At 39.2% G+C, this 14825-nt stretch overlaps 1 protein-coding gene across 2 annotated transcripts in view; it reads left to right on the top strand.

Moving 5' to 3' along the window:
- Positions 1-14825, top strand: part of SCRN1 (secernin 1) — a 33737-nt gene that overhangs the window by 17574 nt on the left and 1338 nt on the right. For both annotated transcript variants that reach the window (XM_032182465.1, XM_032182466.1), the window contains exons 3-8: positions 1896-2077; positions 5356-5558; positions 8547-8741; positions 10325-10490; positions 12887-13067; positions 14506-14665. In XM_032182465.1, the coding sequence (XP_032038356.1) occupies positions 1896-2077; positions 5356-5558; positions 8547-8741; positions 10325-10490; positions 12887-13067; positions 14506-14664 (1086 nt within the window). In that variant the 3' untranslated portion in view covers position 14665. The remainder of the gene's footprint in view (positions 1-1895; positions 2078-5355; positions 5559-8546; positions 8742-10324; positions 10491-12886; positions 13068-14505; positions 14666-14825) is intronic.

Here is a 14825-nt window from a genome sequence, read left to right as displayed (position 1 = left end):
ATGTGTGAAGTGCATTTCCAAACAGCAGTGACTTTTTGGGAAAAAAAATGCAGAGAATGTCAAAAATGAGATTTACTTCCTGACAGCTCAAATGGAGAAGGGGGAGTTTTGATAAAAAAAATTACTGCTCTCTGACACGGCTTGACTGGAAAACAAACAAAGGGTGAAGTGACCACAATGTTTTTATTACATGGATCTTAGTACCTGGCCAGTGCCAGATGTTGTTACACTTCTATAGATTATGATTCTGCATCTACAAAAGCATAGTGTGTTACTATATAAACAATTTGCATCCTAGCTTGATCAAACATAGGGGATTTTCTCCAAAAATACAGCAGATAAGTCCCTGTCAGGGTCTTATTGCCTAAGCCAAAAATAAAAATTAAGCATATGGGAAAAGGGGAGTGTGTCCCTAATCTATTTTTAATTCCTAAGAATGGAAAAGTTTCCCTTTCTTTTGAGATATATATCCTTCATAAGAAATCATCCTATTATTTCACCTATAATTTTCCCGGTTTTGGGGAATGCCAGCAGCTTGATTTGTTAGCTCCCAATTCCTAATGAAGGCAGCAAGCTGATTGCTGGTGTCCTTGCATGGTCATAAAGTTAAAGGACTGTAAAAAAAAAGTATCATCTTTGATCAAAAATGGTCTGTTACACATTTTAGCTGCATGCTAGGCTACTGCTATTCAAGTCATTGTTCAAGATGGGAGGCTGGAGATGATTGTGCTGCGTAATCCTTAGAGGGGAAAGCCAGGTTAGAGAAAAAATAGCTTCTCACTGTTAGTAATTTTGGGCAAATTCCTTTGACTTTAGGTTTTGATGTAGACACAGTATGTATTTTCATGGCAAGCAACTTCCAGTTCACAAGTTCATTTTGCTCATCCTTCTCACTTTGCTAAGTCTGGTCAAATATTCCTGCAAAATGGTACAAATTACTTCCTGCGAGGATGATGTTACGCCAGGAATGCTAGACACTAGGAGCTGTCTCATAAATATGACAGACGACTTCAGTTTCCTCGAATGAAAAATCTGTGGTCCTTGAAGAACTTGGTGTGACCTCAGGAGTAAAAATTTAAAGCCCGTTTCTTTGGCTTGATCTAATGATGGATCAAGCTCTCTTCCATGCTGCCTGGGAAAACAGTGCTTGTTTTTATGTCCTAGAGCAAGAGAAAAGTTGTTATATGTGAAAGATAATGAATGATTTCTTTCTTCCTTGCAGTTTCAATGACTTCTGTGCAGCCTTCCTCTGTATCTTTGACTTGTCAGAATATATCCATAGACATCTGATTACAGTAGACCATTTAAAATAGCAGAGACATCAGTTTTAAGCAAAAACAATGCCTGCGTTTTTCTTCCTGTGACTGTTTATCCACTGAACACTTTCAAGGCTTGATCTTTTTCTACCAGCACTCTTAGACCAGAGCAGCTGCAGGGAAAGCAGCAAGGGAGAGGGGGAAGCCTTCTAGTGTACTTTGTCCAGTTGCTGTCTTTACATCATATACCTAATAAACTACAGGAGATCGTATTTAGGTGAGATGATGGTTTAATGTTGTTGTGCACAAAACATGGTCTGCTTCTCTATGGTAACAGCACAGTCCATCTAGTGCAGCTTTCCACACATTCTAGGACTTGGATTCTGCATGACTGTCTGAAACCCGCAGCTAGCTATCAAAATAGTATTCTCCCAGTCTTTTGCAGTATCAAGAAGTAAAGGTTCAAACATGACAAATGCTGTTTTAAAAAAGTCTACCTCTTGAGTATAAGCAGGGGATTCTTTTTAAGGATGTGTATCCTGTCTCTGTATTAAATCTTGTGCTACTTTAGTCATAATATTAAATGAAGTGCTTGCAAATGTTTTGCTTTTTCTCTTCCTACTCTCTTCCCCAATGCAGTGCACGTATATTGAGATTGAACAGGTGCCGAAGACCCATGCTGTGGTGCTGAGCAGGCCCTCCTGGCTTTGGGGGGCAGAAATGGGAGCTAATGAGCATGGGGTCTGTGTAGCTAATGAAGCCGTTGTGACCAGAGAACCAGCTTCTGAATCGGAAGCCTTGCTTGGAATGGATCTTGTCAGGTGGGTGGCTTGCTGAACTGTGACTGTCATTTGAAGTGCCAGAGGTTTAGGTGATGATGATAACAGGCAATGGCTTTGTGGTGTTGGCGTTAGGAGATTTTAAAACAAAAGACATCAGCTGAGTTAACACTTCAAAGCACTTGGGGTCTGAAGTTGGCTACCAAGTATGTGCTACTTCATTCTAACGTGAGTTCACTAAACATACCTCATCTACCTACTCTGCTGCCCAGCAGTGGCTATTTTGACAGGATAAGGGAAACAATTACATTGTTAGTTAGAAACTGCTAACTGATTTGTAGCATCAGACTGCTGATGCACCCTTCATTCTCCCTCGCTTTAAAACAGCCTACTCTGACCTAAAAAGCTTATCCTGGGCTTGTAGCCAACTGTAGTCATAAACAAACTACTATGCGTCGCTTCAGCCCATGCATTCCAATGCAAACCATTGCCCTTATTTAAATGCTGGCAAACAAAGCTCCATGGAAGTCTGTTCACTGAAGGCTGTCTGCCTGAAACACTTGTGCTGCGTTGTAAGTTTCAGCCTGCATGCTGATGCTGCAGTAAAGAGAATTTAAAGAAGGGTTAGATGGGGGAAGAAAGCTGAAAATGGAAGAACAAGAGAAAATAGCACAAGCTTATCACAAAGGAAGAGGGAAAAATGTCAATCAATTTCAGACTCAGTGGTCCTGCTGAAATTTGCCATAAGACATCTAACGAGCAGGCTGAACCACTTTCAAAAGTATTGTCATTTGTCTTGGTTTAGTGAAAGATGGGAAAGGGTCTGAAAACAGGAAAAGATTAAATGTTGTGGCTATACCTAAAAGTGTTGAAAAGAGCTGTGGTTTAGACCAGCTTAACCTCAGTTCCTGAGGGGGTAAAAAGCCACTTAAATATCAAGGAGATGACATATGTCCGATACTGACTGTTAGTCATGAAAAACCCTGTCAAACCTTTCTACTTTACCCCTGTAACGGGGTAACAAATTTTATGGATAAAGGCTAGGAAATAGATTGTTTGACTTTTAAGAGGCCATTAAAACCTCAGAAAGTATTCTCATACGTAAGCTTGGAATCATGACTTAGCTGAAATTGCTGCTAGGTGTATAGCTGCCTGAAACTGTAAATGTAAATGTTCTAACTCTAATGATGTCTCTGCAGAAATACAGTATTGGGTTCCAGCTACCATAAATCAAGAGGAATGTGAGCCAGTCGGAGAGAATGCAATGAAAATGGGAAATATGATCAGAGATCTAGAGAATCTGATCAATAGGAAGATCATGAGGGAATTGGGGTTATGTTTTTCTTTGTTATTTTTTTCTAAATTCTATGTTACTCAAGGAATCTACAGAGAAGCTGTATGTAAGAGGACTAGTGAGTTTAATTGCATCAAGGGAGACTGAACAGACTGGGGAGCTTTTTAAGAAAATGTACGAAAGCTTTTGACGAGAGAAGGGATATGTTAGGTGATTTTCTAAGCTCCGCCTTAATTTTTCCTCTCCTTCTACCATTCTTTTGCAATTTTAACAAACCATTGTTTTAGGTGCAGAGTTCTGCTTATTTTGGTTACACTTACTGCAGTCTCAGAGTACTGTTTAATGCTAGAGTGTATATGTGATTCAGCAGCTCTAGGTTTACCCACGCTAATAAATTAGGATACATTAAAATAAGGAGAAGCAACATAAACAACCAGTGATTCTCACCTGTAGATACTCCCCTCCCTCTCTTCCTTCTTATTTGCAGAAGAAATTGTTCATAGCTTAGAAGCAGAGAGTGCTTGAGGCAAGGAGAACTAGAGATGTTGCGGACTACCATCTGTCTCGTGCTGCAGCCAGAATGGTTCTTCCTCTTGCTGCAAAGACTTGGCCAGTGGCATTTAGCTTATTTGTTTTGGATGACCTCATAGAATAAAGAGAGCCATCAAGTACAAAATCAATCATGTAGGCTGCAATGAAGCAGCTGGCACCAGCTCTGTCTCTTTTTACCCATCTGCAGAAATGGTGAGCTCTGTCACACAGGATTTATTGGAATGAAAATTAACTGGGGAGTTTACTAAGTAAGGAATGCACATGTCTGCTGGCTCAGCTTTTTTCACACCTGTGTATGTGTTGGACTTTGGCATCTATGTCAGATCTTAACCGAAGGATGAAGACTAACACAGTGTGTGCATGCATGGCTTTAAATGCTTGCAAAAGAAACTAAGAACTTTACATTTTGAAACATGTTCTTCAGAGCAGGCATAAGAGTTGTCAACCCAGGAATGTCATTCAAGTAGTAGAATCAAATTTTCCTTGAGTGCTAAGGCTCCCCTAAGTCTTAGCTTCTGCATTCTCTTAAAGCAATTATTCTTTTCTGTAGGGAAGACATCCTTTCTCTTTGAACTTGTATGGAATTGTCACTTTCCAATTAGGATTTAAAATCCATCCAACATTGGCAAAGAGTGTTGTGAGAGCACATGAGGTTAAATAGGCCAGAGGCATCTCGTACTGTGCTCGTATAGTTCTGAAGTACGAATGGTTGTTTAAATTGGAAGTTGAAATTTTATCCTAAAACCTCATAGATGAAGCATTTTTTTTTTTCCAAATGGAAATATGTATTCTACAAAGTTCTTAGCTTGTTTAGTAACTGGCTACTGACTTAATGACTGAAAACAGTGTTACCTAGTATACTGCTGTATGTGAGGATTAAGACAGATCTCTGTGGATCTCTAGCTTGATAGTGTCACAGCACAGCATGTCAGAACATAACGGTGATTCTGAAGAAATGGATGAAGTTTGTGTGAGTGACTTGAGGGGTAGAAGTTGGTCCTACTACACACAAGCTTGTCCCTATCCCAGTTTATCTAAGTGGAAAAGGTGAAGCTAGTCACAACAGACAGAAATATTGAAAGAAAATCGGTTCCCAGTACAAATTCCAAAGAGAGACACTGTAAATAGACATGTAAAATTGAAAAGCCTATGATAATTTTTTGACAGCCTTAAAATATGCTGGGGTAGGTTATTGAAGGCACTGAGACACTAGATTGTACTAAATCACTTGCATTTCCTTAATGAATAATTCAAGCTATCCAATCTGGGTGTGAACATCCTAAAACTTCTTTATGGTGTCTTCTTGAAGGGTTTTAAATTCAATTTGAAAACAAACAAACAAACCAATCATGATACTGAGAATAAAGAAACCAGAGTAGAAAATAAAAGCAGCAGTGATCTGGTTCTAAAATGAATAACTTAAAGACCTCAGTGTTACATGTCTGTTTGAATCTGTTTTACCCTTTTCATGTAGACTTGGCCTAGAAAGAGGTGCAACTGCTAGAGAAGCGTTGGATGTAATAGTTGCTCTGTTGGAAGAGCATGGACAAGGAGGGAATTACTATGAAGATGGGAGTTCGTGCCATGCTTTCCAAAGTGCATTTTTGATTGTGGACAGAAACGAAGCCTGGATACTGGAGACTTCTGGAAAGTACTGGGCAGCAGAAAAAATCACAGGTCAGTTCATCACACAGCAAGCCTCTTTTATAATTAGTAGCTGTAATTATAAAGAATTTTATGGGAAAAATTGGTCTCATAGTAATGTCTTCAAGTAACTTATTTATGCAAGTGTTCGATTAAACCATCAGTTTCAATCTTCTTTTATGTTTGTACTACTTCTAGCTTTTAAGTGCTTATTTGCATTGGTTAATGTAGCCAGGTTCTGTGAAGTTGAAGAGTATGTTACCTGTACACAGCATAAGTTATATAATAATATTATGTTTAACCTTGTATCTTTAGTAAGTGTTATATTTTCCCAGATTAATTAGTTTACTGTTTGGAATATGTCAAGAATCTTTTCAGTGGAGTTAATGCATAAATTATTACTTACAAATCTAAAATATGAAGAGGCTAGGATAAGCACTGATAGCTTTGAGAAAAGGACTTAGATGTAGATCTTAAATTGAATGGTCTGCTCTCAGTTGCTTCACTGCACTATCCCCTCATATCCACTTTTTTTATCTAATACTGCAAAATGATAGTTTTCTGCTCTGTATTATGTAGTTTCTTTTTCTGTATGCATAAAGCCAGAACTCCAAATATTCCTGGCTTGGTGGCTGGACTTGCTTTAAAACTTTGTGAGAACACGTGCTCTGCCTTAATATACTATGTTTATCTAAGGCATATATTTATGGTAACATGGGTTGTTGTTTTCAGTTTTGAAGGAAATTTTATTTTCATAAGAGTAGAGCTTAAACCTTGCACACGTTTGAATGAGTTAAAAGATTCAAATAGTAAGAGGATTTTTACCATCTCTGCTTTGAGATTCATTTAATTCTCTTTTTATTACTCCTTCATTGAAAGTAGGAGGTAACAGATATGGGAGGGAGGGAAGGAGGCTTAATTTTTTGAGTGTACCAAAGCAAGAGGTAACACCGGGCTGTGTAATGTTGTGTGATGGCCTGTTGTCAGTTCATACCATCAAGTACAAATTGGCTTACCTTTGCAGGGATGATGGTTTTGCCAAGCAAAGCTTACATTTTAAGGACACCTATAAAATGGAGGAAGTCTTCTAGCACAAATGCATTCCAAACCTAAAGCAGGGGAGATTGATAATGCTGTCCTGATGAAATCCAGATTTTTGAAAACAGTCAGCTCCTGGAGTTTCTAGGGTTATGGGATGGCAGGCTTTCCTCTTCTGTTGACCTACCTGGCCACTATCTGAAGTGTTTTTTACTTAGTCTTTTTAACTGCATCAGCAATATATAACCTTCATGTGCTTCTTCTCAGCAAATAAACTGTTGACATCATCTGCAGCTTGCAGCTTTTTGAAATGATATTGTAGCTCTGTTCTCATTTCTACCAGCACTTTTCTCTTCTGGAGGCCCCTGTAAACAACAGATTCAACTGACTGATTTCCATCTCCTGCAGCCTGCTGAGGCTGCCAGGAGGAAAGAGGATGGTGCTGTCTGTGTAAGAACTTTGCATTTCATACGTTGTTCAGGAGGTTCTGTGTTTCAACCATAAGCATGCCTCTTAAGCTTTCACATGAACGCATAAACGTTAAAACAGGGAAACTATGTTGTTTCCCAGCAGTGTGTAAAGCAGTTTTTTTTTTTTTTTCCTGATTCTCATGAGAATTTTTCTTTTCCTAATATTACTGCAGTAGTTCTGTAAAGCTTCTAGTAAATGCCTATCAAGCAACTTTTTGACAGTAATTTAAGGATAAACACTTTTAAAATCAGTCCTATTAAAGGCTGAACAGAGAATAATTTGCATGATAAACTTGTCTTTTTTTTTCAGTGGGGATCAAAACCATGCAATACTATTTCACACAAGTTTTTAAATGTATTAATTAAAGGGCTTCTAATGAGCAGTTTGGCTAGCTTGATATGAACATAAATATTCCTATCTCTCGAGTCAAGAAAATCCTCTGTAAGGTATGCTGTTTGAAAATGTGAATCAGAATAAACTGTCAGTGAGCCTGTAATGTAAATCAGAACAGAGGGACAGCAATTTTCCTTCAGACTGATGCACAGAACTTCCTACTGTAAGTTCTTCCTCATTAGTTAAGTAGCATGCATGGGACGTTAGCAGGGCAAGCTTTCGTGGAAGGCAGTATTAATAATTTTCAGAAATACTTCTTTGGTTTCTGTTTAAGAAAAACCTTGTGCCAAATTCCATAATCTGGTTTTATTTTAGTTTACAGATTTCCTTTATCAGCCCTTTCCCTGGCTTCCAATGCATTTACTTTATGCTCTCTGAGGAATAGCTGCAGCAGCCACTGTTTGTTAGTCATGCTGTAGATGTACGGATATAAGCACTGCAGTGTTTTTGAGAAAAGCTAATTAAAAAAAAATAAAAAGCAACAAATGCTTTAATATCCTTTGAAGGTTGCTTGCACTTCCCTTTTACTTCATGCCATTTTAAAATTTAAGATTAAAAATGAACTTCTTTAGCTTAAGCCTATCTTTTGCTGCTTACAATAAAATTGTTTTTCAATTGGGAGGCTTAAAGTAATCAGTAAGTTTTTTAAAACGTTTTCCAAATTAAATTATTGGTTTTGGGGGCAAGGAGGATTCATTAATCTAAATGCAGCCAGGCTGAAATATGTTTTGAAATCAAATTAGACCTCAAATCTTGTTGTGGCAGTGGAATACACCACTGGTGAATATATAAGGCTGGCATCTTCTCATTGTTTTGTCTATCTTCTGGAATTGGGAGACCTCTTACTTCAGAATGTGCGAGGTACAGAGGAATTGTGAACCTGTAATCTTACTAAATAACACTACTGATCACATGGTAGTGTAACTACCTACATAGGGTACAGAGAACCAAGCTCTGCAACGTGAATGGTGACTGTGTATGTGTAGTTAGGTGGTTGTGTTAAATGTACATCCTAACTGATGGTTTAATTTGTTTCCTAATTGCAATTACTTTGTCCTTCTAGCTTGTCCCATAAGAACTGTATTAACACTTTCTTCTAATTTGTGGCTCTTATAATAGAGGGAGTGAAATGCATTTGCAATCAGCTTTCATTAACTACAAAAATTGATGCTGAACATCCTGAACTGAGGAATTATGTGAGAAGTCAAGGCTGGTGGAATGACGACACAGACTTCAATTTTTCTGAAGTGTTCTCTCTTGCTGATGACCATTTAGCCTGCTGTTCTGGCAGGGAGAGCCTGGAAAAGCAAGGTGGTAAGTGTGAACCATTTTTCTGCATGTGCAGCCGGATTTGTAGTCACTATTACCTCCTTTCTACCATTCTGTCCAGAACTACAAGTGGCTGGGGAGAATACCTACTTCTACTTGAAAACCATGTGGAAAGGAAGGCCGGAACTTAAAACTGTTCCTAAACTTACCACAGTTTAGGATGAAAATGTTAATGTCACTCACAAGTTTGTTTCAAATCATGATGCTAGTTAAAAAATAACTTTGCTGTTATTCTAGTGCGCATGATGTGCCACGATATTTGTTCTTTGGTTCAAATATAATGGCTCTGCCTAATACTGTAAATGTAGGATTAAAAAAATGGCCTACTGTACGAAAGCTTGATCTCAGTGGATGTTATGTTTTGGAAGGTTTGGTTAGGCTTTTGAGGAAGGAATTCAGGTGATAGTTTAAGAAGAGAAATGCTATTCAGTTGCAAACTGAAGTCCTTTTTTCATTGTTGAGCAGAACAAAGTTACCAGAACAGACAATGTGCCAACTGCCTTCAGTCATAGGAAGGGTTTATTTCCACACCAAAATTAATGACTGTAGCTGGCTAAAATAGCTGGAGTATGACAAGCCTGCAGGAGTGCTGCTCTTCGTGAAAAATGGTACAAATTATCTTTATAAAAAGCCATGTACTAGAAATGTGAATTTGTTTTATTTATTAGCGTTTTCATGTATTGGCAAACATCAAGAATAGTGTAGAGATGAAATGCTTATTGCAATGTTCTTGCTAACATTATAGAATTACTTAGAGCATAGTTGGTATATAAGAGGCAGATAAAAACGAGTGAGAAGGGCCATAAGTGAAAGGCCTTAATAAACCTGGATTAATAAACACTGGAAGGCCTGAGGATCTTGATGGACTGATGGCTATGGCTACAAATTGCAGACCTGCTGGGTCATTCCATGTCTTCAGGTGGACTGAGGCACTCACGCATGGAAGGGTGAGGTTTAGGAAGCTGCTGTGGAAAGAGGCCCTACCTGCCAGGGAATAGCACAAGGTAATGTGGAGGTGCCATGGGGAGACCGTTGTGATAAGACACGTGCAGGAAATACCATGAGAATAGGGGATTTTTGCAGATCATGGTTTGGGGAAAGATCTCAGTGTCTAGATCTGCTGCTGTAAGATGCAAGGAGTGTGAGATGATGGTTCAGAGTTTTGACTGAGAGCTGATGGAAATAGAGGAGAAGTAGAAGATCAGGGTGCTACCATTGTGCCTAGACTTGCAGGAAAAGGGGTATTTTCTGTAAGTAGTCTGTTCGCAGTGATTGCTGAAGCAATATTACAGACATAACGGCCTTCTTCCTGAAAGATACCTTTTTAATGAGATTTCTCCCTATCTAGTAATTGTAACACCTAATTAAAGCTCCCTACTGTTCTCTTTTACTAGTAGGACTAGTAGGCAACTTCGTTCTCGTTTACGTTGTTAAAATAGAAACCGTTAACTGGAATTTGCTCATGCTAAGTGTCGCTGGTCATATTATGTCAAAGCCCATTCAGGCTAAAATCCTTCCCTGGGGTTCAAGCCACCAAACACTCAGGAATTTTCTTCCCCTTCGTATAGGTGACGTTTCTGCACAAACTATGATTGATGTGCTGCGTGACAAGGATAGTGGTGTCTGTGTGGACTCTGAATCTTTCCTTACTACAGCTAGCATAGTGTCTGTTCTGCCTCAGGACCCTAGTTTTCCCTGTGTTCATTACTTCACTGGCACGCCGGACCCTTCAAGGTAAGCTACAGCACTGGGGGTCCCCTGGGTGCAGAGTAGATGGTGGGCTGAAAGATATTAAACAAGTCCTGTTACCAGAATTGGAATTGAATAAAGAATCTATATGCCATCCTGTCCTGTTTCCCAGAGGCCTTCTGAGCCATACCAACAAGATTCTCAAAATAGAAAGCTGAGGGAAACCATAGGGTTGTGCTGAACCCTAGAAAAATCCTGAATTACGGTGACACAAAGGCACCTTGAGAAATAATTATTGTCACTTTTTAGTAGCTAATAGGAAGGTCCACTTTACTGCACTTCCTTTCCTATGAAAGTCAACGTAGAATTAATCCCTTCATTTACAGAATAGACAAGACGTGTGCGGTCTGTTTTGTATTAAAAGAGCTCTCACTGACTGAAGCAATTTCTTTCTGCCGAAAGGGCTCTTTGCTGCCTCCTCTACAAGTCATCTTAGGTTGAGAGAGGAAGGAAAGTGTTAGAGGGGCACCAGGTCAAGAGAAGATGTGGCTATGACTGGGACACCACTGTGCCTGTCTAACAGAGAGGCTCGTTAATGCAGCTTCAGGCTAGGCAGGAAGGATGGGAAAGATCAGTACTACCATCAGTAGGTGGTGGTGTGCAGTCTGACAGGCCTGGGTCACTGAATTGCACCTGGCTGCAAGTCTGAATGGACACCACTGGGTTGAATGGCCAGATCTGGAATCTTGCCTGAATTCAGAGCTTCTAGAATAAGCACAATTTAGGGAGGACCCAGAAAGTACTGCTCCAAAGTGATTGCTTGACAGCTGGATTCTTGTTGAGACAGTAAGTTCTTGGACCATTTCAGTCATCTCTCTTGAATAGGTGGGTGCAAAGTTGCAACAAATAAAGTGCCTAGTTAGCAAAGAGGGGTGTGTGCCTTGGGTAGCCTTGTATGGCATCAAAAAAAGTTAACAGAGCAGAACTACTGCAACCCTCAGTTACCCCAAATATCTTTTATTGGAGGGACAATTTCCATTTCTTTAATGATGTCTTCTCTAGTTGAAAGCATCTGAGAACATGAGGGAACTCATGGGCCAGATCATCAGAGAACTAATGAATTATCTTGTGTTTTAAACAGAATCCACCTGGGATTCACAGAAATTAAACTAAACCACTTGCAGTTATTCAGGAGATCTGCCACTTGCATTGAGGTAAAGCAGTTATGGGGAGGAGAAAATGGTGCCCTTGAACAGCTGACAGTCATTCCTGTAGGACTGGTAGTTAGCATCAGGTGCTAACAAGTGCTACAGAAGTCATCCAAACCCAAAGGACTTCTCACCACCTTGCATTATGCAACTCAGACACTTGGGATTAAGAAAGAAGTTTAAGTTTGCTTTCCAGAACTTTTCTTTGACTTGATGCAAATCATTTGGGATAAAATGGAGCAAAGTTTCAAATTGTTTTGGTGGGATTTCTTTCCTTTTAAAAGAATGAAAGTCTGTCTGTAAAAGTAACTTTAGAGACCTTTTCTTGTTTTTATTTTATACTCGTATTAAAAAAACAACGCTATTTTAACTGCAGGTAGAGAATCATACTAATTTGTAGTCGACAAGGCTTCATGACAGTGATGGATCGGGTAGTGGTAATGAACCCACTGACTGTATTCAGGCAGCAGTTATTAGCATATTTTTGCAGAAGTCTTGCACTTCTGGCAGCTTCTCTGTGGAATGCAGGGTACAGGTTTGATGTGCATCTAAAAGGGAAGGCAGTTTCTCTGCGCATTTGAGAATACCTCCTCCTCTCAGATTCTCAGGAATTAAGATCCTGGGTAGTTGGTTTTATTTATTTCTCCCCTCTCTCTGGAGTTCAGATCCAAATTTAATACTGGAGTTGCTAGTGATGTGTCACAATATTAGTAGCTGTGTCTTTTTTTTTCCCACCTAACATAAAATTCTTAAGTGTTGCTGGTTGTATGCCAAATCCTCTCATACTGAGCGAGCTGTGTGATCGTCCCTGCTCCACACAAATGTGTATGTGTGATTTTAATGGAAATTATGTCTGGGGGAGAATGAGAGATGGCTAGGTGAACAGAGGAGAAAAAGCTGAAGTGAGGTCAAATGCTGAGGTATGTTCAACAAAAAATTGGAGAGGAAAATACAGTGCTAATGTAGCAGAACTGGCGTGAAGGAGACCAAAGAAATCTATAGCTAAAATGGGATAATGAAGTTTTACAATAATTGGCAAACCTACATTTCTTTTTAACGCATGGAGATTGATTTTGCTTCTGGGCAGTACCAACTCCCTAAATGAGTTTGTGGATGGTGTAGAGGGATTACCTATGCTTTCTCATATCTGTTTTAAAATAGGCTGGAGAACATTTGAATCATGTATATAAAATCTGTCTGATTACTACCAGCAGTAATTCTAATTTCTTTCAGGTCCATATTTAAACCCTTTATTTTTGTTGATGACGTAAAATTAGTACCAAAAGTCCAGTCCCCTTCTTTTGGTGACGATGATCCTGCTAAAAAGATACCTCGATTCCAGGAGAAACCTGATCGCAGGCATGAATTGTACAAGGCACACGAATGGGCCCGGTCTCTCCTTGAGAGCGATCAGGTAAGAACTGTGGAACCTGGGAATTTTATAATCTTGTAGAGAGTTCCTTAAACCTATCTGCTGATAATGGCTTAGTTTGAGATAGGGCATCACAAAGGTTTTACACTCCACTCCCATTTCTTAAAACAGTTCTGATGTGAATTTAAAATACCAGCTATCTTTGCATTGTATAATGGTGTCTGGATATATGGGGAGGAGGAAGTAAAACAGAGTATTTCAGGCAAGTTGTGGAAGACCCACATAGTCATGCTGTATGTTCCTTCACAGAGGACTTGTTTTTCTGCAGCAGGGTCAACTTTGCATATTTACATACGTCAGGGTCTTGCTAAATCATAACAGCGTTCATTCAAACCTGTTCATTAAGGATTAAGGAAACGGGTAACCTCTGCCAGTATGATCTTTGTTTTTATGTAGTTTTGGCTAGGTGTAGTTTAAATGTCTTGGAATGGTTCAGTTTAAGCTCTGTGGCCTCTGTGGTAATGCTGACTCGCTATTACAGCTGTCTTCCATAGCTTTCAGTTAAGTCTGCTATGTGAGATGCTGATTTAGGGAAGATCTAGAGAGGAGTATATTAGTATCCAGTGAACTCTTCCATATTAAAGCGTGGCACCAAAAATTGTGTTAAAAAGGAAAAGTGCTTTCAGTGAAGTTTCATGCTATGATAACTGAACATGTGAGAGCCTAAAGCTAACCTTAGGTGCCCTGCTCTTTCTGCACAAATGGGAATCCTGGAAGGCTCTGAATCATCACTCATTCTAAACAGCTTTTGTTTCTGGAATTCAATTTTGAAAGCTGCAGGCAAAACAAACAGCATGTCTCTATTAAATTAAAAAAAAACAAAGTTGGGGGGGGGGGCTTGAAGTAACATCTGGATAACACAAAATGACACCTTCTTCAGGAGTGTATTTCCTGCCCATCAACATGAAGAGAAGTAAGCTAGGATAATAGATGAAGCCTTCCCTGCTCTATGGATTCTTACTGCTGTCATATTATGCATCATTTCAGATCTAATAATCATCTTGTAGGTGATGATCTGAGGGATACACATGTGCACACCATGATCTGTACAATCATCAGGGCTTCTAATCATGTAGGCTTCTTCTCACATAGATTTGTTCACTGGTTTGCAGGCTTAAGAATTTGCTTTACTTCTTTCTCATGTGTATAACCTTTTCCTCTGTCCATCTTTCACCTCATCTTCCTTCTATGCTTTAAACTTTGCAACTGCTTCTTGTTTATTGTTTGTAATGCATGAAGTATCCAGCACCGTTCCTTTTAGCCTTTGACCATTCAAAAAGGTATTAACAGAAATTGTTTTTATTTAAAAAGACATCTATTTTTAAAATACTTGAAAAGCTCTTTGCAATGGAAGAGATCAGTAAATACTTTAATGAGCTGGTTTACTGGTTAATTCAGTTTGATTATTTCATGCATTTAGGATAAGGGCCAGAAACTGATGAGGATTATGTTAGACCTCGAAAAACAAGGCTTAGAAGCAATGGAAGATATCCTTACTCGTACAGAGATTCTGGATCCTGCTGAAGTAGTGGATCTTTTCTATGACTGTGTTGACACAGAACTAAAGTTCTTCAAATGAAGTAAGCAAACATTTTAATTCTTTAGATGCTGAGTTTCTGGTGCCAGGTGTCAGTGAACACGTAATGTTGTATCCAATTCTGATCATCCTCTTCCTCTTTTAGACATAGTTAAGGGTGTTCAGAATTACGTCCAAAGCCACCTCCCCACTTCAGTGCATCT

This window comes from Aythya fuligula, chromosome 2 (genome assembly GCF_009819795.1).
Source record: "Aythya fuligula isolate bAytFul2 chromosome 2, bAytFul2.pri, whole genome shotgun sequence".
Classification (NCBI taxonomy): Eukaryota; Metazoa; Chordata; class Aves; order Anseriformes; family Anatidae; genus Aythya; species Aythya fuligula.
The sequence above is the reverse complement of the archived record's forward strand: the minus strand, read 5'-3'. Positions and strand labels throughout refer to the sequence as shown.